The sequence below is a fragment of the Watersipora subatra genome, chromosome 10 (assembly GCF_963576615.1).
Source record: "Watersipora subatra chromosome 10, tzWatSuba1.1, whole genome shotgun sequence".
NCBI classification, from domain to species: domain Eukaryota; kingdom Metazoa; phylum Bryozoa; class Gymnolaemata; order Cheilostomatida; family Watersiporidae; genus Watersipora; species Watersipora subatra.
Window position 1 is genome coordinate 11,429,059 of NC_088717.1, and position 20,051 is coordinate 11,449,109.

The 20,051-nt window shown below is 38.8% G+C and overlaps 2 protein-coding genes across 2 annotated transcripts; both read left to right on the plus strand.

Annotated features, from left to right (window-relative positions):
- Nucleotides 1-227: 227 nt before the first annotated feature.
- LOC137406779 (leucine-rich repeat-containing protein 43-like) lies at nucleotides 228-7,822 on the plus strand (the record flags this gene model as incomplete). Its single annotated transcript, XM_068093392.1, has 2 exons — nucleotides 228-467; nucleotides 6,920-7,822. Coding segments are annotated over exons 1-2 (1,143 nt in total), but the record flags the coding sequence as incomplete, so codon positions are not given.
- LOC137406060 (leucine-rich repeat-containing protein 43-like) lies at nucleotides 7,816-14,047 on the plus strand. The gene is made up of 5 exons (XM_068092581.1): nucleotides 7,816-7,974; nucleotides 8,221-8,332; nucleotides 9,971-10,216; nucleotides 10,992-11,145; nucleotides 13,700-14,047. The coding sequence occupies exons 1-5, from the start codon at nucleotides 7,844-7,846 to the stop codon at nucleotides 13,825-13,827; spliced, it is 771 nt and encodes a 256-aa protein (XP_067948682.1). The 5' UTR covers nucleotides 7,816-7,843; the 3' UTR covers nucleotides 13,828-14,047.
- The last annotated feature ends 6,004 nt before the right edge of the window (nucleotides 14,048-20,051 follow it).

Here is a 20,051-nt window from a genome sequence, read left to right on the forward strand (position 1 = left end):
GAGTGTAGGCTTAGAACCCAAAGTAATAGCGAATCGGTGTAACGGCTTTTGTTTTGCATATTTTATTAATTATCCTGATCGTAATTTGTAAGGTTGAACGCATAGAGCGTCTAGACGTCAGTTGGATGAAAAGGTTTAGTTGCGCAGCAACGTGATCAATGCTCGTGCAAATTCATGGGTGCTTGATTTGGGATGCTACACTGTGTCAAAACTACTCTTTCTTAGACATGACAACGTCTTCGAGTACTACCGTTACGGATGCTTTTCAAGTTCTGCTAAAAACCTTATGCGTGCACGAATTTCCATGCGGAAATGGCTCTTGGAGAAAACAGGTTACAGTTAGAACAATTCCCTTAAACTATGGCAAGAAAGTCATGAAAATTGCGGATAAAACTGAACCTCAGTTCTCTGTCACGCTGAAAGATTATGATGCTACCAAGTCGCACATTGAAACGCTTCAAGAGTTTGTATCTGTTGTATATGCGTGTGTCTGCCTCGTGCCCATTCGTATTGCAGGACCTTAGGTTACGTATGCCAGCCCGGCATTGAGAGGTCACGCTACAAGTTCGTGGACCTATAGGAGTCGGCCATGTAGACGACTACAGCGATATATATATATAGGACAAAGAGCAGACGAGGTTTTTTCCCTTGTGGATTTCTTGGTGAGTGCACGTATTTAACATGGCGCAGTTGACAGGATCGCCGATGCGTGGTTGTTAAAAGTGATTTGTGTTGTGATCATTGTGTTCAGTGTTTTACAGGTTCTATACCTCGTGGTAAGTGTTTCGTGTGTGGTTTCTGTGTTTACCGTGTTGTGGTGTTTAGTGAAATATTGTGTTTACGGTGCAGTGGTGCTTAGTTAGTGGTGATAAACTTGGTGGTGCTTTTAACACTGGTGTAGTGTTCGTGTCGTGTTACGCGTCAATTATGGCGTTTAATTTTAATGAGTTTCCTTCGTTAAAATTGGATAGTGGTGACGTTCACGGTTCTTGGAAAAGATGGTTTGACAGTTTTAAAATTGTCGGAGAAATGGTTAGCATGAGATTGGGTAAAGATCAAGACGGCAACTATAAATATAGTGGCCGTACGAAACTTCTTGCGTTATTACACGCAATAGGTAGTGATGGTAGAGATGCTCTAAGCTCTGTTGGTTTTGATATGTTTGGTGAAAACTCTACCTACGATGAGGCAATGGCTCATTTAGTTACTATTTATGGTACTGATGAAACGGTTTACGTTAAAACGATGAAATTTGTTACTATTTCACAAACGGCTTGTGAAAAAGAAAGCGATTATTTACTACGAGTTGAAAAACTCAGTAGAAATGTTAATTTTGGTGGTAATGATGATGTAAGGAAAGAATTTGCTCTTGCAATAGCTGTTAATGGCTTGCGAGAAGGTTCTTTACGTAGGCAACTAATGCAACAAACGGAGTTGAATTGGAAAATTCTAACGGATACTTTGAGGGCCAGAAAACTCGCGCGAGAATCTGACGCCATATTGGAAGACGCTAGATGTAAAACTAGCGAACTTAGTGTTTCGGAAATTTCGACAAAGGCTCCTAGAAATAAATATAAAGTAAGAGGAGCCAGTCGTTATTCAAGTTCTGACTCAAGTGCTTGCGAAAATGGTGAAATTAATAGAATTTCACAAAGGCAACGTAAAAGCCATTACGATGAAAGGTCTAAGAATAAATACTCTAGAAAATGGAGTAGAAATTCCGGTTACGAATCTCCTAGATATAATCGTAGGAGCAGGTATAGAGACTCTAGCAGGTCTTCAAGAGACTCTAGCGTTGATAGGTATAACCGCAACTGGCGTGTTAAGTCTAAAGATGGACAGTCACCTAAGAGTGATGATGAATGTTACAATTGCGGAAGTGGAGATCATAGGCTACGTAGTTGCCCTGCAGCTAGATGTTTTGTATGCAATAGGAAAGGTCATACTAGTATTGACTGTAAGAAAGATGGCGCCGATATTACTCGGAAAAGTGAATATAGACACCGCTACAACAGAAGTAGTAGCAGAGAAAGTGATCGGAGTAGGGGCAAAAGCCCTAATAATAGGGATAGAGATAGTACACGTTCTTACTCCCCAAGTAGAAGTGTAAGGTTTTCATCTGCAGGTCCTAAATGACTAGATAATAAAATAGTTAGGACCTTGAAGGTAAACGGTAGTGAAGTTGATTTCACATTTGATACAGGTGCTGATGTTTCTACTTTAACTGTTAAGACATCAAGTAAACTCGGTTTGAATTTGAAAGAGCCAGATCGACACCTTAGTGGTGCTGATGGCTCAAGCCTAAAAGTTCTTGGATTCAGTAGAGTAAATATAGAAAGCTCGTATCGTACTACTGATGCTCCTGTATATGTGTTGAAAGGTTCTAGTTGCAACCTTTTAGGAATGACAGAACTTAAAAATCTTAATTTACTCGCTGTCATTAATGGTATGTGTACGGATAATTTTGATCCTATTCAGAAATTTCCTAAAGTGTTTGAAGGCTTGGGTACTATGCCTGGTATGTTTTCCATCACCTTGAGAGGTGAGGCGGAACCCGTCAGGTTGTATTCCCCAAGATCAATTGCAGCCGGGTTAAGATCTCAGGCTAAGAAAGAGCTTGATAAAATGCTCACTGATAAGGTTATAGAAAAAGTAGAAATACCTACGGATTGATGTTCGGGTCTAACAATAGCTCCGAAATCTGGCGGTAAAATAAGAATGTGTGTGGATTTAACCAATTTAAATAAAGGAGTTAAAAGGGAAATTTACCCTTTACCTAAGATCTCAGATATGTTATGCAAACTGTCTAAAGGCACTATGTTTTCTAAACTTGATGCCAACTCTGGTTTTTGGCAGGTGAAATTGGACCCTAAAAGTAAATTACTGACCACGTTTGTAACACCGTGGGGACGATTTTGCTTTAGGCGAATGCCTTTTGGAATTTCCTCAGCTCCAGAATACTTTCAAAGAGCAATGGAAAAAATATTGGATGGTTTGAAAGGCGTTATCTGTTTAATGGATGACATTTTAGTGTATGGTTCAGACCCATCACAACATTGGGCGAGACTTCACAAAGTTTTAGAAAGAATAGAAAGCTCAGGGATGACCTTGAGAAAGGAAAAATGTGAATTTGGTTTAACGGAAGTAAAATTTCTCGGACATGTAGTTAGTGGCAGTACTATCAAGCCAGATCCTGGTAAGATAGAAGCTATAGTTAACATGTTACCTCCTTCAAACAAAACCGAAGCGAGGCGTTTTACCGGTATGGTTAATTACCTAATGAAGTTTAGCAGAAAACTAGCTGAACTTTGTACTCCTATTTATAAAGTTTCAGGCTCTAAGTCTGAATGGTATTGGGGGCCTGACCAACAACAGGCTTTTGAAGACGTAAAAAAAGAAATGTCTAAAAAACCAGTTTTATGTACGTTTGATCTAAGAGCTAAACATCGGGTATCTGCGGATGCCAGTAAAAATGCTCTTGGAGCCGTTTTACTGCAACTAGCTGGCGAAAATAAATGGCAACCAGTTGAGTATGCATCACGGAAAATGTCAGAAACGGAAACTCGATATGCTATGGTTGAAAAAGAAGCCTTAGCAATTACATGGGCTTGTGAAAAGTTTGACTACTACTTAGTAGGACGGAAATTTGAAATAGAGTCAGATCACAAACCTTTGATCTCGATTCTAGGTGAAAAAGATCTCTCCTGCTTGCCAGCGAGAGTACAACGTTTTAAGTTAAGGTTAATGCGGTATGATTACAATATTTTTCATACAGCAGGTAAGGATATGTATTTAGCTGATTCTTTGAGTCGTCCTAACAGCAATACATATAGTGAGACGAAGTCCAAGAGTGACTCGATAGAAGCTTATGTGCACAACATAGTCTCTTCTAGCACACATACAGATGTGAGGGAGGAGGCCGTGGTCAGCGCTATGGCTAATGACGAGTGTGGTAGTCTGTGTATGGAATATTTGATAAACGGATGGCCAGATAAACATGACTGTTTACAAGGTGAAATGTCTAAGCTATATACAGCCAGAAATAGCTTATGCGTATACGGAGGCATGTTGTTGTATAATTCTAGGATATATATACCTAAATCTTTAAGACCTCAATACCTAGAATTATGCCATGAGGGACACCAAGGCGTCACTAAATGTCGTAGGAGAGCCCAACGCCATTTTTGGTGGCCGGGTTGTTCTGGTGATATTGAAGACTTCATAAGTAAATGTAATGTTTGTATTATGCATTCGCAAATAAAACATCAGCCTATGCATGAGTCAACGTTGCCTTCTAGACCATGGGAGGTTATCGGTTCAGATTTGTTTGTTCTAGAGAACAGTGTGTTTATGGTGGCAGTTGACTATTACTCCAAGTGGATAGAGGCGTTACCCGTGGCCTCACAAACACCCGGAGCAATAATTACTGTTATGAGAGAATTATTTTCTCGGTTTGGCATACCTAACATAGTTAGATCAGATAACGGAAGGTGCTTTGATAGCAAGGAATTTAGGGGGTTCGCTGAGGATCAAGGGTTTAGTTTAATTACTAGCAGTCCTAGATACCCTTGTTCTAATGGTATGGCAGAAAGCGCTGTAAAAATTGTTAAGTCTTTATGGAAAAAAACTACTGACAAATATGCAGCATTAATGGCTTATCGTACTACCCCATTACCATCGGGGTTCACACCTAGTGAACTTATGTTTGGCAGGGCAGTAAGGTCTAAATTGGGCATACCGTATGAAAGTGACATTGATTATAGTCAGTTCGAGGAATTGGAGAATTCTCGCATGAAGAATTTAAAACGTAAATGGGACAAGAAATATAGAGTTTCTTTGTTAAGTAAACTGAGCCCAGGTCAGACAGTTTTCGTTAGGGCACCTACAGACTCAGGGTCGAGAGGTGTTGTACTGAGAGAGGATAACTCTCCAGATAGTTATTGGGTGCGGGTCGGACAAAGTGAGATCCGTAGAAATAGGAAACACCTCTTTGTACTCCACCCTGAAGGGGAGAGTATGGAAAGTGATGATTTGGAAGACCTACCAACTCTAGTTAAGGAGTCAGTAGGACAAAGTATGAATGTGACATCCCCCCCTGATATGTGGGAGGATGACACTACAGCTGGCTCAACCAGCCAGAATGTGAGTGATGGTGTTGTGGTTACGAGAAGTGGTAGACGAGTGAGATGCAGTCGTAATCCCGACTACGTTTATTAACACTCAACCTGTACATTATGGTTTCAGATACTTTGCCCAATTACATACATAGACTGATGTCTGTTGCCTCTGGTGGAGGAGGACCCGGAGACGGGGATCGGCCTGGCGACAGGAAAGGAGCGGACAGACACCCCGCTAAGACTACCGGCCAAGCTGGTAAGGAGGCCACACAAAAGCCTAAAGGGAAGGCCAGACAGATCTGCGGCAAAGAGGGCAAGCTGTTCTGTTGGTTCTGCGGATGTAAGAGGGACCACTATGCAATAGATTGCCCTAGCAACTATTGCAGGAAGTGTGGAGAGAAGGGCCATTGGGCAAAGGAGTGCACGGAGTCAGTGTGCAGCTACTGTGGGGAAGTCGGGCACCTAATGACTAAGTGCACGGCTGGAGGAGCCTCTTTCACCAGGAAAGGAAGGAAGCTTCCGGAGGAGAGTAGAGCTAGTACCAGCTCTGAGGATATGGCTCCCAAGCCTAAGATGCCCGCCCGCAGCATTAGCTACGCGGCCGCAGCAGGTGGTAAGGTAGTTAGGCGACCGGTGGTCGATAAGGTCCAGTCATTTTTGGCTGATATTCAGTTTGACTTTTTGTCACAGGACGAGGTTGTTGCCAGGAAAGCTGACATCACCAGAAGGAGGAAGGAGGCCCTAGCTGCCTACCAAAGGACTCTTGCCCAGCTTCAAGAGGAGGAGGACGACCTGGTTCGCCAGCTTGATGCTGATCGCCAGATGTCCGAGGCTCTGGATAGCTTGAAAAAGCTTACCCAGAAGGTTTCAGGTACCGCTGCCAGGGTTGGTAAGAGTGGTGGAGGTGCTAAGGGCAACGAGGCATTTGCAAGTGGCAACACGGGCAAAAGCCAAGATGCACCGGGTAGCACAGTGGTTGACAAGGTTGGCGCTGGTGACAAGGTCGGTGGGGCCAATGAGACCGATGAACCGAGTATCAGATCGCAGAGATCCTGGGCCGGTGAGGTTGAGGCTGCAGAGGACACTGAGCAGAAGAAACAGGAGATGCCTGTGACTGCCAGTGAGGGTGAACTGGTCGAAACGCCAGTTCACAGGGACTCTCACATTAGTGAGAGTACGGAGGCTTTGCCTACAGAGGCACTGTCTATGGAGCCAAGCTTCGGCGAGGCTGAGTTTGTAGGTAATCGAGACTCCAGTGAGAAAGAGTCTGACATGGATGGCGATGGTGAAGGGACGGTGTCCATGGATGTCGCTGAGACCGGAGGATAACTCCTGAACTGTGAGTACCGGGTTTTAGGTAATGATGAGTTTCTGTGAGGTCACCAATGAAGACCCTATAGGCGCCGATAACCTCGGTGAAGATTCCTGAACCAGGAAAACCGGTGTATGTGTAAGGAAGGGTTCCGATACCTCTCAATGGAACATGCGCAAATCAAAGGTACGTTCCTTTTATCTGCAACGCATCTTCCTTAAATGTGTTCAGGTTTTTGTGCTGGTTGGTTGTGTACGGCATTACGCCTGTCTAACCAACTTGAAAAGAAAGGGCATGTTGTATATGCGTGTGTCTGCCTCGTGCCCATTCGTATTGCAGGACCTTAGGTTACGTATGCCAGCCCGGCATTGAGAGGTCACGCTACAAGTTCGTGGACCTATAGGAGTCGGCCATGTAGACGACTACAGCGATATATATATATAGGACAAAGAGCAGACGAGGTTTTTTCCCTTGTGGATTTCTTGGTGAGTGCACGTATTTAACAGTATCTACTAAGCATTCACCATGGACTTTTGATTATAGCTGGAGTGATGAAGCCAGATCGCTGCGCGAAATAGCTGTGAAGGACCCTGAAATCATCGATGATGATTTCATCCATCGGCACTTCGTTACTTTGAGGCTGACCGACAAAGGCATATCTGATGTAGATGAACAAATGCTTAAATTTTCAAATTTGGAATATCTCACTTTGAGTGCAAACTACATCAAAAATGTAAACTCAAAAAACTTACCTCGAAAGTTGGTGAGCCTCGAACTAAACTCAAACCTGGTAAGTGAACTCTTTTCGCTGTGTGTTGACCCGCCTGCTTTGGTTCATCTGGGTTTGGGAAACAACTCTCTGACATACGTTGATGACTACTTGTCTGGGGATCATTGGCCTGCTCTGCTCTCCTTAGATCTTAGTTACAATAACCTGACAGATCTTCCAGAAACATTACGAAAACTTAAAACCCTCCCAAATCTCCGGAACATTATACTAATGGGAAATCCGCTGATGTTAACTCCTGGGTATCGAGGGTTTGTTGTGGATAATCTAAAAACAATTGACCTTTTAGATGATATTAGAATTGAGGCCGATGAAAGGCATCGGTGTATCCACATGTCAAAATTGACCGAACAGGAACTTTGCCAGTGTTCTATTACATTTGAACTTGGTCATATAAAAAATGTGCCAAAGCCTTTAGAGTTGGAACACCCAGAGGAGCAGTCCGAGTATCCCACAATCACGCGCAACTACTACGTAGAGTTTCATTACATCAGCAAAGGCAGGTCAGGAGGAGAAATGTTTGCGTTGGATCGAGCAAATGGATTCGATTTCAACCCATTTGCTGACGTTGATCACGAAAAAGATAGAGGCGGAAGAAGCAGCGCTAGTGCTTCCTTTCGTGGTGATATGCAGACTTCGATGTCTTTTGCTCCTTCCGATGTGCCCCCTGAAGAACCACCTGAGGCATTTTTCACTGCGTTGGAAGAGGACACATCTAAGCAGCCGCCCAAAGTTGATCAACCAACAACCATCATTCGGTAAAATTTCACAAATCTCTAATGTTTGCTACACCTTCATTTAAAGTAATCCATGTTCTTTTTTAAATGTCAGACCAACTATTTGAATGTTTATCTTGCACTATTTATCTATTCACATGTATTGACTCAGCAAAGTAATATATCTTTATTATTATCTTACCTTTGTTTATTATTACTATCTTTATATATATACATGTTTATTTTTAGTATATCTTGGAAGTTGAACTTAGTGAATATTCTTTTAAGGTCAGAGAAAGGGCAATGGTCGGCCAACATAGAGCTCAACTGGGCACAAACGGAGAAAAGAGAGGACTTGCTCGAAGTTCGGGATTTTCTGAAGACACCTATGACTATAGATGTGCGTACTAACTGTAGCCTTCCTTACCAGGACTTTATATTTGTGGCTAAATATATTATGATTATACTACATATAAATATATATACTAGTTGAATGCCCGGCATTGCCCGGGTATTAAAAACAGCCTATAAACAGTGGCAGGTAATGTAGTTATCTGCCACTTGCCATTAGCCTGGCACATTGCCAATGGCTAATTTGAGTAAGCTAGTATCCATATTGCTACACTTACTAATAAGAGCTGTAAGATCAAGCTTTGGTAACTTGCGCTTATGACCCGGATAACCCAGATAATGACTTATATCGCCCAATGAATTCATTGCATCTCGCATAGCTTAATGGTTTAGATTATTGCCTGGTGAACGGGAGGTTCTGAGATTAAATTTTCTGTGATACGGATTTCTTATTGCTAGATACAAATTGCTATAGCTGGACAGACTAGCCGACTGTCCGGCGTTGCACTGGTATTAATAAGAAGCTAATAAACAGTGACAGGCGATGTAGTTGCCATTGGCTAATTTGAGTAAGCTAGTATCCGTATTGCTAAACTTACTAATAAGAGCTGTAAGAGCAAGCTTTAGTGACACTGCGTCATAAGACAGGGTCGCTATGCGTATTTTAACCCAGTTAGTGATTCATATCGCCCAATGGGTCCATTGTATTTTGTGTAGCCTAATGGGTTAGCTTCTCACCTTGCGAATGGCAGGTTCCGAGATCGAATCTCGTGTGATACAGATTTTCATTGCTAAATTTTACTCGCTATAGTTGTACAGACAAATGACAAACTTTTAGATTTATATATATAGATATTTTATTGATGTATTTATATATGTATGTAATGTATGTATATATACAGTACATGAATATAACAGCCTGATGATGGACATAATCTGTCCTGTCAATCATCAAGCTGCTACCAGTAGCAGCTTGATGATTGACAGGACAGGTCATGAAACTGACAGGAGCTGCCAAGATGAGTGCAAGTATTTTTCATAACTAGTACTCTTTGTTCCGATTTCTTGTAGAGCTCTTTTATTTTAGTATTAATTTACTGTATTAGCTTATAATATAGTAGAACCTTACTTGTTGTTATATGTGCGTATATATATATAAATATATATACGCATATATATTTATATATATATACATACGTATATATATTTAAATATATATTTATGTATTATACTGGTATATATATATATAAATATATATCAGTATTAATCCACTTTTCATTTATTCATTGTAACACAACATACTTTATCTCGCCATTACTTGCTAATTAGTTCACATTTGAACACTTATACAGTTGTTTTAGTTTTTCTTTCAATTCATTTAACCTACACAAAACACTTTTCTCATGATAGGAAGTTTAAAAGTTTTGAAGGTAAATGATGTGTATGTTAATAAAAAAATTAAAAAAAATCTCTGCAAAAACTTTTTAATTACCCAGGCAACGCCAGGCATTCAACTAGTATAGATATGTAGCAAAAACTCACAATACATTTATGCAAGCACAAAGGGGTTCTCAGCAAGTTCAAACAGCTCCATCATCTTGGCATTTTAACCTTGCTTGTGAACTGTTGAATGACCTATTTATGTTTTCAATGATCATCAATGCTAATTAGTAGTTGTCTGCTCTAGGTTGTAGAGGAAACGATTCTTAGTTACCCAAAAGATGAAGCGGAGTCAGAAAAGCAGTCAAGTGCTAAGAAGAAAAAAGAGGAGCCAAAAAAGGACGATAAAAAAGGCAAGAAAAAGAAAGATGATCAAGACATGCGCCACGAGCCACCAGAGTATTCAACCCTTGCCAGCTTTGAGGCAAACCTTTCTGACTTTCTCACCGGAGAAGTTGAATACACTACGACTTTTGCCAAAATTGGAGTTCAAGTATGGCTTTATATAGTCTGTAACTTGCTAAAGTACTTAAAATACGCTATTCACTTTAATTTAAGAAAGTATTTGTGTTTCAGACTTCTGTTGGAGCCCAGACTTTAAATATAATTGGGCACATACCAAGTTCAGTATTCTAGAAACCATCACTAGAGGATCGTGACACCCTACTGATAGATTATTATATTGAGGATTTCTATACAAATTATTAGTTTCGAAAATTTGTCATTTTTCATGACTGGTTACCTAGAAATATATTAAACAGGCGGCCATTCTTAGCTGCCTTGTTTGTGTACAGACCATCATTCAGCGTGTGAAGAGCCTAGAAGATTTAAGGGACTAAACTTGCCAAACTGACAAAAAAATACCTTATTGTTGTAAAAATACAAGATTTTAGCACCACTAAACCACCTGTATGAAATTTTTACAGATTTTGTATGAAGTGGCTTATTTAGTAAAAATATTTAGCCTTGAGAGTATGTGTGCTTAGCATCGCAGTTCGCTTTGTGAAGGGCTTTTTTGTAGGTCAAAACTTCATTTATTTTGTAAAAGGTTACTTTTTTAGATCAAAATTCACTCATATAAAATACAGTTCTCTGTGATAGGTGAAAATTTTAGCCTTGAATTACATGCGAATAGATTTCTGTATAGCACACAGTATGACAGTGATAGGCATAAGCTCTAAAAGCAAAGAGTTATAAGTTACTGAGTTATTGATATGTCATACTGGCAAGTAGAACCCTATATCCTAACTAGGACTGCTGTCTTACAGAGTCGATTGCCTAGCAGTATATCTCAACAGCCACCATCAGCACGAAAGGAAAAGGGGCGTGTGAAATCAGGAGATAAGAAGGATGGCAAAGGAGGAAAAGAGCAAAAGGGAAAGGACGCGGCTGAAGGAAGAAAGAAAAGTGGAAAAAAGGATGGTGGTGAGATGCTAGAATATGACGATGCTGATATCAGGATATTATAGGATATCAGGATATTATAGGATATTAGGGTATTATAGGATATCAGGATATTATAGAATATTAGGGTATTATAGCGTATCAGGATATTATAGCATATCAGGATATTATAGGATATCAGGAGATTATAGGATATCACGATATTATAGAATATCAGGATATTATAGCACATTATTAGGATATGCATATAAGGAAATGAAGGATAGAACATGACGATGCTGATATCAGGATATTATAGGATATCAGAATATTATAGCATATCAGGATATTATAGGATATCAGGATATTATAGGATATTGGATATTCTAAGATATCAGGATATTTTAAGATATCGGGATGTTCTAGGATATCACGCTATTATAGGATATCAAGATATTATAGAATATCAGGATATTGCAGAACATTCCGATTAGGTTGTCGTAGAACAAATGAGATGTGGTAGAATATCTGGGTACTGAAGAATATCAGGATATGGCAAAGTATTTAGGATATGAGATATCTTATCAGGATATTGCTGGATATTTAAACAAATATTTGGAGATATCAGAATAATGTTTGATCGATATTGCAGAATATTTATATACTGCACGATGCTACTAGAATAATCTAGAATATCAGGAGATTATAAAATACTAGGTATTAAACTTGAATTTATAACAGAAAATATTAACTATCGAACTATAGAAGAACTCACAAGGTATCAGAATCATGCAAGATAGAATATTGTAAAATTTAAGTGTACTTTAGGTTATCAAAATATTGTAGAATATCAGGATGTTGGGGACATCAGGATAATGGGGATATCAGGATATTGGGGATATCAGGATATTGTGGATATCAGAAAATGGCAAACCATTCAAAATATTTTGTTGAATCAAACTGTATGATATCAGGATACTTCTTATAATAATCTTATTGTTTTGAGTTCCAAAAAATATGCCGAACAATAATCTAGTTTAGCGCTACAACCACACTCATGCGGGTCAGCAGAAGAGTGGATAAAACAGGTGCCATTCTAAGTGTGCAAGTGCAGACAACTGAGTACTTGCCATAGATATATATACCTATATATCTATGGTACGTACTTGCTATATATATATATATATATATACTAATATATCTAGTGGAAATCTTCTGACTAAAAAGTGCTCAATGCCATAAAGGCAGTGCATATAGAATAATTTAAAAGAAGATAAAAATTTTGACTATTATATTTACACTACTAATAGTTTCGTGTTAAAAACACTCATCAGGTGACATTCATTTATGCGCAGAAGCTTATATATACGTAGGAACATACAAGCTAGGCAGTGATTTTATAATGAGGCATGCAAGCACTGTAAATTCCCAAATTGATGGCAGTAGTAAAAGTAGTAAATGGCTAAGCAATAAAATTGTAAACAATAAATGGGATGAAAAAAGCTGATCTATTAACTGTTTATTAGCAAAAATTTACTTGAGTGTCTACACCCAGATACCATTTCAGATTTCTTATTCAGTGTCGCCATATGTGGCTTGTACATAATGTAGAATTTTTCTCATCCCATTTATTGTTTACAATTTTATTGCTTAGCCTTTGCACTTTTACTACTGCCATCAATTTGGGAATTTACAGTGCTTGCATGCCTCATTATAAGATCACTGCCTAGCTTGTATGTTCCTACGTATATATAAGCTTCTGCGCATAAATGAATGTCACCTGATGAGTGTTTTTAACACGAAACTATTAGTAGTGTAAATATAATAGTCAAAATTTTTATCTTCTTTTAAATTATTCTATATATATATATATATATATATATCTATGGTACTTGCCTAAATGACATCAACCAATTAGATTAAACCTACCGTATATTGACTGACCTTTGGAATTTCTTTTAATATTCCGGTACTCCAAAACACACTAGCTCTGCTTTAACAATGAAGATATAGGTCACTTCAACCTGCTTCTCTCTACTTGATAGCGCATCCATTCATTTGTGTTTGAAAGTCAATCATCAGTTTGTTAAAAACATTTACATTTTGTATCTTATGAAAGAGTCTAAGATCTTAGTCTACTGGCTCTCTAACTACAAGGGTTTATTCGACCGTCCCAACAAAGAAGATGTGTATGTTACTGAGAATTTCACTATGCCAGCTTCAGCTACATCAAACTCTGTTGCACCATTTGGTGCCTTCTGCAAAAAGGTGTTAATTTTTGTACTTTGCTTTTCTGTAAGCAGCTCTCTTAGCTTTTGTGCACGCTGACAGTTACTTAGATGCATGTCGCAATGAATCACTATTCAATTTTTGAGTTTGAGCTATTTTAGCTTTTAATGATTATCAAGTTTGGCACAAAGATGGCAGCAAATTATACTTTATAAACAACATCTATTAAATTTTTATTAGTGATGTATCTTCCTGCAGAAAAACTGAATTAAGATGTTATTTAGTCACACCTCTCTTAACAAAACGCTGACAATGAGGCTCAAGGCTTTGATTACCAATATGATGTATCATTGATTTTTCTCAGGAAAGAAAAAAGACGCACCAGAGGTAGAGGCTGATCCAAATGAGCCACCACCTCCTTTGGAGATTGACATCAAGATCAGGATCCATCGTTGGGCATCCGTAGCCGAGTCTGTGGAAAATGAGGAGTGAATACGGTTCACGTTATCCTCATCTCTAACATTGACTGAAACTAGTAAAGTGACTTTCCAAGATTACATTTGTAAATACCATTACTTATTTTTGTCTATATTTGTGGCTGGAGCCTTGACACAGTTTAGCAGGCTTATACATAGTGATGTAACAACACCACATCGTAACCACTGACTTTTTGACACGCTGCCATAACAATCTGATTGCTGCACTTGGGTCAACTCAGATATTCTCACTCATTGCTTTTACAATACATAGTAATACATTATATATATTATATATACTATACAGTATATATACAGTATAATATATGTAAAATTCCTTGCTCGAATTTTACAACAGCTAGCCTTGTTAGGCTTGACAATATTTTGACAGGCAGTGTATGGGGTCATACTCCAAATAGCTTTGTAATACTGGTCCGTCCCGACAAGTCTGGCAGGTGTCAGATGTCTTATCATGCAATTACCACTGCAGTCTTAACTTACAGTAACCAGTGTTTAAACCTGACTAGTGTTTTACCATTATCTGCTTTGAAATTGCACTATCATGATCTATTAAGTTTTTAGCTCCCATAATTTAGTCATTGCGAAATTTGTTTATCGGTTGCAAACCAGGAATGTTGCTGTCACAAGTAAACTTGTACTAATATGAAGCTCTATTCAGTGTACTCGTGTTTGTGTGCGCGTGTTTGTGTGCGCGTCTATGTGTTTGTCTGTCTGTTTTTGTGTCAGTTAGTCTGCGTAAACACTATGCGTTTTTACATTTTGTGGCAGATTTTATCTAAACTCGAGACGCTTAAATTATTCTCCGTGCCTCCCGCCAGTTGTTTAAAATTTTTTATCAATACTCCATCTCATTCCTGAGAACCAGTCCCTTAAACACCAGCCTGCGGATTATCTGATTGAAAATCAAAGAAATCTTCGGCTGTGTGTTAATTTATTATAAATATCCTAGTCATGCTGTCAGCATGGTCTGTGGCAAACTCCACCACCTCGCCAAAAACTCCTACTAGTTAGGCTTTTTATGGGAGTTCTCTCCGATTTTAACTCGCCTGAGAGACACCTCGAGTTTAGGTTCAGTAATAAAAGAATCCTTGAGCCTCTATGAGGCAAAAAGCTAAAAAATAAAGCATGGAAGTGATTTAGAAGGACTCGTTACACAATGTCTTAGATTGTTTTTATAGCAAATAAGGAATTACTAGGGTTCACAAACTACACTTTGTACTCAGGAATACTTCGATACACTTAATGTACAAGTTTTTTTCATGGATTTTGTTGGGCTTTGAGTAATTTTGGTTGCTTTAAATCAGCATTTGATTACTGCATAAATAGATATAGCTGTTTTGATGTTCTTTATGCGGAGCCACATTATGCCTTAGCTTGTGCGATTAGACAGCTTGTCTATTGACATTCAACATAGCTTCATAGCTGTCTCAACCTTTGAACCTGCAATACCAAGGCTTTTGATTGGCTGTGCTAAAAGTCAGCAGGCTTCCCTACCTTTTTATTCTGTGCTACCTTGTCTACTTTTTTGACCTAAGTATATGTATGAGGTCATTACTATGCCAAACAAAATAGCAATCACAATATAAAATTAATTCATAACCATCTATTGTGTATTTCAAAAAAGATTCAAATCAAGATTATGGACTTTTTGAAATAATTTTAATATCAATTTTAGATGAGCAGTCAAATCCTAAATTATTTTTGTTAGCATAGTAAGTAATAGAGAGATGTAATTTTCTATTGGTCAGTTATGCCATATTAGGCCAAAGACATCTTGTCGCTGGGACTTCTTCACATTATCATGTGAGTATATTCATGATGTCTCAGACCTCCTACCTTACCAGCTTGATGCGCTAGCTAACCTATATATACTGTAAACTCTATATATACTGTAACTATAACTATATATATACTGTAACTATAACTATATATATACTGTAACTATAACTATATATATACTGTAAATCTCAGCGTCCGTCAGTCCAGTTATAGCAACTAAGTTTTAGGAATGAAAAATCCGATGTGCACTGGATTTGAACTTCAAACATATAGTTCTGCAGACAAGCAATGATCCAATACACAATGCTGTCCAACTTGTTATACCATGGAACATGGTTGTGCACATACGTATTACATCTGCCAACTTTTTTTGGCTTCACGTTTAATACTGCAGCTAGTGCTATGCGTGAAGCCACACCAGAAGAAAAATGCTTAAACCAATGCAATCAGTACAGTATAAAGCTATAGTAGGTGCCGCAGTCAGTACAAAATGAATTAGGCAAAAGTAAACACAGTATACCAAAATAGACACAGTAAGCTGAATTAATCAAACACCTTAATTTATAAGTTAGAATGATAAATGTTGTACTGTATATGTTGATGAAAAGCAAATTTTCTGTGCAAAAAAACCTTTTCATTACCCGTGCATCGTCAGGTATTCACCTAGTAATAAGCTAAAAATGAAAGCTCTCAAATAATTATCCTTTTCTAAAGGTCACGTTACTTCACCCTGTAGTTGTGTGGCTACATCTGCACACAAGTAAACCTTATCTTATCATAGCATGAGTAGATAACCCCAGTTTCAGCTAAATTTTAACTGACTGTCTAGGACTCTATAAGCCATAAATGTCCATAAAGCATTTCACGTAATGGGCATGTCATGTAATACTCTTGTCATACATTTACTTTGGAGATGTGTCATGTCTCCTAGCCTCCCTTTTTCTTTCATTCTCTGTCTTCCTCTCTCTCCCTCTCTTCCTCTTTCCCCCTCTCTCTCCTTTTCTGATTCCCTCTTTCCCTCCTCTCTTTCCCTCCATCTCTCTCCCTCTATCTCTCTCCCCTTTCCTCTATCCCTCTCTTTTCCTCTCTCTTTTGGCTTTTCTTTCCCTGCTTTTCTCTTTATGCTTTTTTCTCTCGGAACCAATTTCAGACCCACTTCTAGCATTCACCACCACTGCAGTAAAGGTCTGCTTGAAGTTTTGGCTTTATCATACCTTTCCCAAAAGTTTTACCGGGTATTAAAACCTCTCCAGTCGGCTTGTCATAGGATTTTTTTGCCTCACTTTCTGGTTCTCTAAAAATTTAGACTTTGAAAGTTGTGCCATTCTTTTCAGTTGAGGTCTCAACGTCAGTAGTCTTCCTTGTGAACATTGAAAGGCAGTTTAAGCAATGATATACAGCAATGGGGGCTGTATATCATTGGTTTAAGGTGAGTCGCACACCTTCTTTGCAAGAATGGTCCAAGAATGTTAGGCTCTCCCCCTCCCCATCCACTCCTTACTTTCACCAGCAATCTACGTATGATTTACTTTACTACGGAAAGACAACCCCTAGTTTTTTATAACAAAGGAGGTTTTTGACCATTGTTTCTGACGATGGATTGTAGCACAGGCACCGCCTCTAAATTCTTGGTAATTCTTATACGTACTTTTATCATCAGAGAGAATTATCGGCATCGCTCGATCCGATCGTAATAACTTTAATAAATAGATGCCCATTCTACAGTAACTGCGTGCAGTTTGATGTTTCGGACTTTTTGCGCACATTTTCTCACAAGTGTCATAGTTCGCCACTAGATTACGTGTAGGATCATAAAATCCTATCTGGTAACTGCTGGGCTTAGGTTAGCCAATACACCGTTTGACTATACCGCCAATGAGTTGGCTCTATCTAAACCTAAGCTGACAATTTAGCGCAACATAAATATTTTTTATAGTATTAAGAAATAACTATTCATTGAAACAAGCGCTGGATACTGACCACCAGATAGGATGCTGGCTACCAGTATCAGCATGATGTCTAGTTTTTCAATATCTGTTGAATACTGCATAGTTGTATTATGTGCTGGTTTTGCATTGCATACCACGTATACGATGGGATGTTTTACTGTACGACACCCGCTGGCCTGTCAACGCAAGACTGGGGCAATGCTTGAGATTTGGTTTTGGGGCAATTGATGTATCAATGATAGTATATATAAAATTTTGGAAATTGGGGAAAAAATCTCACGCATTTTCATTTTTTCTTTGGGGTGATTGCTTGAGTCTCACGCTCAACGCGTGAGAGTTGGCAGGTATGGACACCTGCAGTAAGGGTGCTACATTTTGTGTTCTTGTTTGGGAAGTAAATTTTACTAGACAAGAATAGACGACTCCCAACTCAAGAGTGCGTTCACTCAGACTCGTTGATGAATCGATAAACACTCGTGGGTGAGCCGATGAATAGACTCGATGGTGAGTCGATAAACACTCGTGGGTGAGCCGATGAATAGACTCGATGGTGAGTCGATAAACACTCGTGGGTGAGCCGATGAATAGACTCGATGGTGAGTCGATAAACAGACTCGATGGCACCTTTTCCCAACTTTTACACCCTAGTAAGCCAATCGCAATAATTATTGGTGTTCTGCCAATAACACTCAAAGTGAATGTAGCTATGATACGCTGGCTGATATTGCAATACTAAAGTCAGAAACACTGACAATAATTTTATACACAAAAGCAAGCAGAGCTATTGTAAAGAACGCAGTATCTTTATTGGTGTTATCTTACAGCACCAAGTAGTAACACACCAGCAATGATAAAACTGAAAGGTTATATAGTAAACCAAGTGGAAAATCTACAGTTGATTGGCTGCACAATAATTAGATCAACTTGCTGCAATAACATATTTCGAATACAAAAACGATAACATTTGTCACTAACTAATCACACAATATGAGTATTAATAATTTGCTGAGTATTTATATAGTAGCATGCAAATCTTAGAACAATAAGGTAATAAATGATTAACATAAAAAATTGCTAGTATAAAACATACTTTCACGCTACATTGGACAAGTGTTAAGCTTGCGCCTTATAAATGACTATTCAAATTTGACTGAATTGCGATGGCCGTAATATAGATCCATTGAGTCAGTATTTTGAAGCTGCCGGATTATAGGCTTAGAGAATACGTCACCAACTCTCTTATGCATGCTGGCAGTCTATAAATACTGTTACACACTGATTGACATTTCATTCGTTTTTACAAGCATGAAGCACTCGTGTACTTTTTGCGACTTTTCTTGTAATAAGGACCGTGACCTACAGAGGCATGCTCGTGTTCACAGATACCGCTGCTCCTCCTGTGATGAAGTGTTCACAACCCAGCCTCTCCTACAAGCACACATCTCTGCTGAGCACCGGAGAACACAGTCTACCCAGACCGAACCTCAGAGACCAAGAGCGTGTTCACCACATTGCCCACACCATTACTGAGGGCAATGCTACACAAGGCCACGACAAGATCTATAGCCGTACTGGAGGCCAGCCCGTAACGCTTGCCCTACTCCACGGCATGAAGTGGAGTCCAAGATAGTTTGCTCGCTGGTAGACCCTGTCAGAGATGACAGTATCCCTTTTGGGCTACTGGACTCACCAGTAAAAATCGACTTCTGAATGCCAGTAGTCCCACCATGCACCTCGGCCCTTTTCAGGGCCACCATTACCATTTCAATGTTCTGCGATGACAATAGTGAAAACTTACATTTGTTTTTATGTAATATCTTTTGAGATTAGCATGATAATACCGAATTCTGTAGGTCTCGCTAATACTAGAAAAGAAAAACTAAATAGAGCATAAATGAGTGTATCATATGAGTAGTGGATAAGGTATGATGGTATGTATGCAAAGCAACTAAGTATGGGATGGAGTAGAATAGATTAAATACTGTATATACATGAGATATAAAAAACCAAACATTTGATTTAGCAATTAGACTATAATTTGAATCAAGTCAATTGTTACACCAGTTAACTTATGCTAAAATGAATAGGATTGTCAATATTATCACGTTTAGTGTACAGGTGTTATCAACCGAGCGATTGGACAAGATAATTGCACGAGATTTTTCTATGCAGAGAGCCGAACCGCATGATGTATTCCAATTTTCGATTTTTAAAACCGTTCAGTTGTGAGTGTTTGTACATGTTGCTGGCTGTCACTAACACTGAGAAGAGCAGTATCATCAGCATATGAGTATGTAAAGGCATGGTTCTCAAGCATATCATTAACCATCCGATTAAAAAGTAAGGAGCCTAATATAAAACCTTTAGAAACCCTTTTTAAAATGGGTAAAGACGATAGCACACTTGTAGCAATTTACATAATTTGTATTTAGTTCATCAGATATGATTGAATCAGAACAGTATCTTTTTAAATCCACACAGGTTGTAAAAG

Excerpts from the sequence above, each read along its gene's own strand:
- LOC137406060 (XM_068092581.1), top strand. The coding sequence starts at position 7,844 with ATGCAGACTTCGATGTCTTTTGCTCCTTCCGATGTGCCCCCTGAAGAA. Across the intron at positions 7,975-8,220 it reads CAACCAACAACCATCATTCG|GTCAGAGAAAGGGCAATGGT; the intron begins GTAAAATTTCAC and ends TATTCTTTTAAG. Across the intron at positions 11,146-13,699 it reads GAAAAGTGGAAAAAAGGATG|GAAAGAAAAAAGACGCACCA; the intron begins GTGGTGAGATGC and ends GATTTTTCTCAG.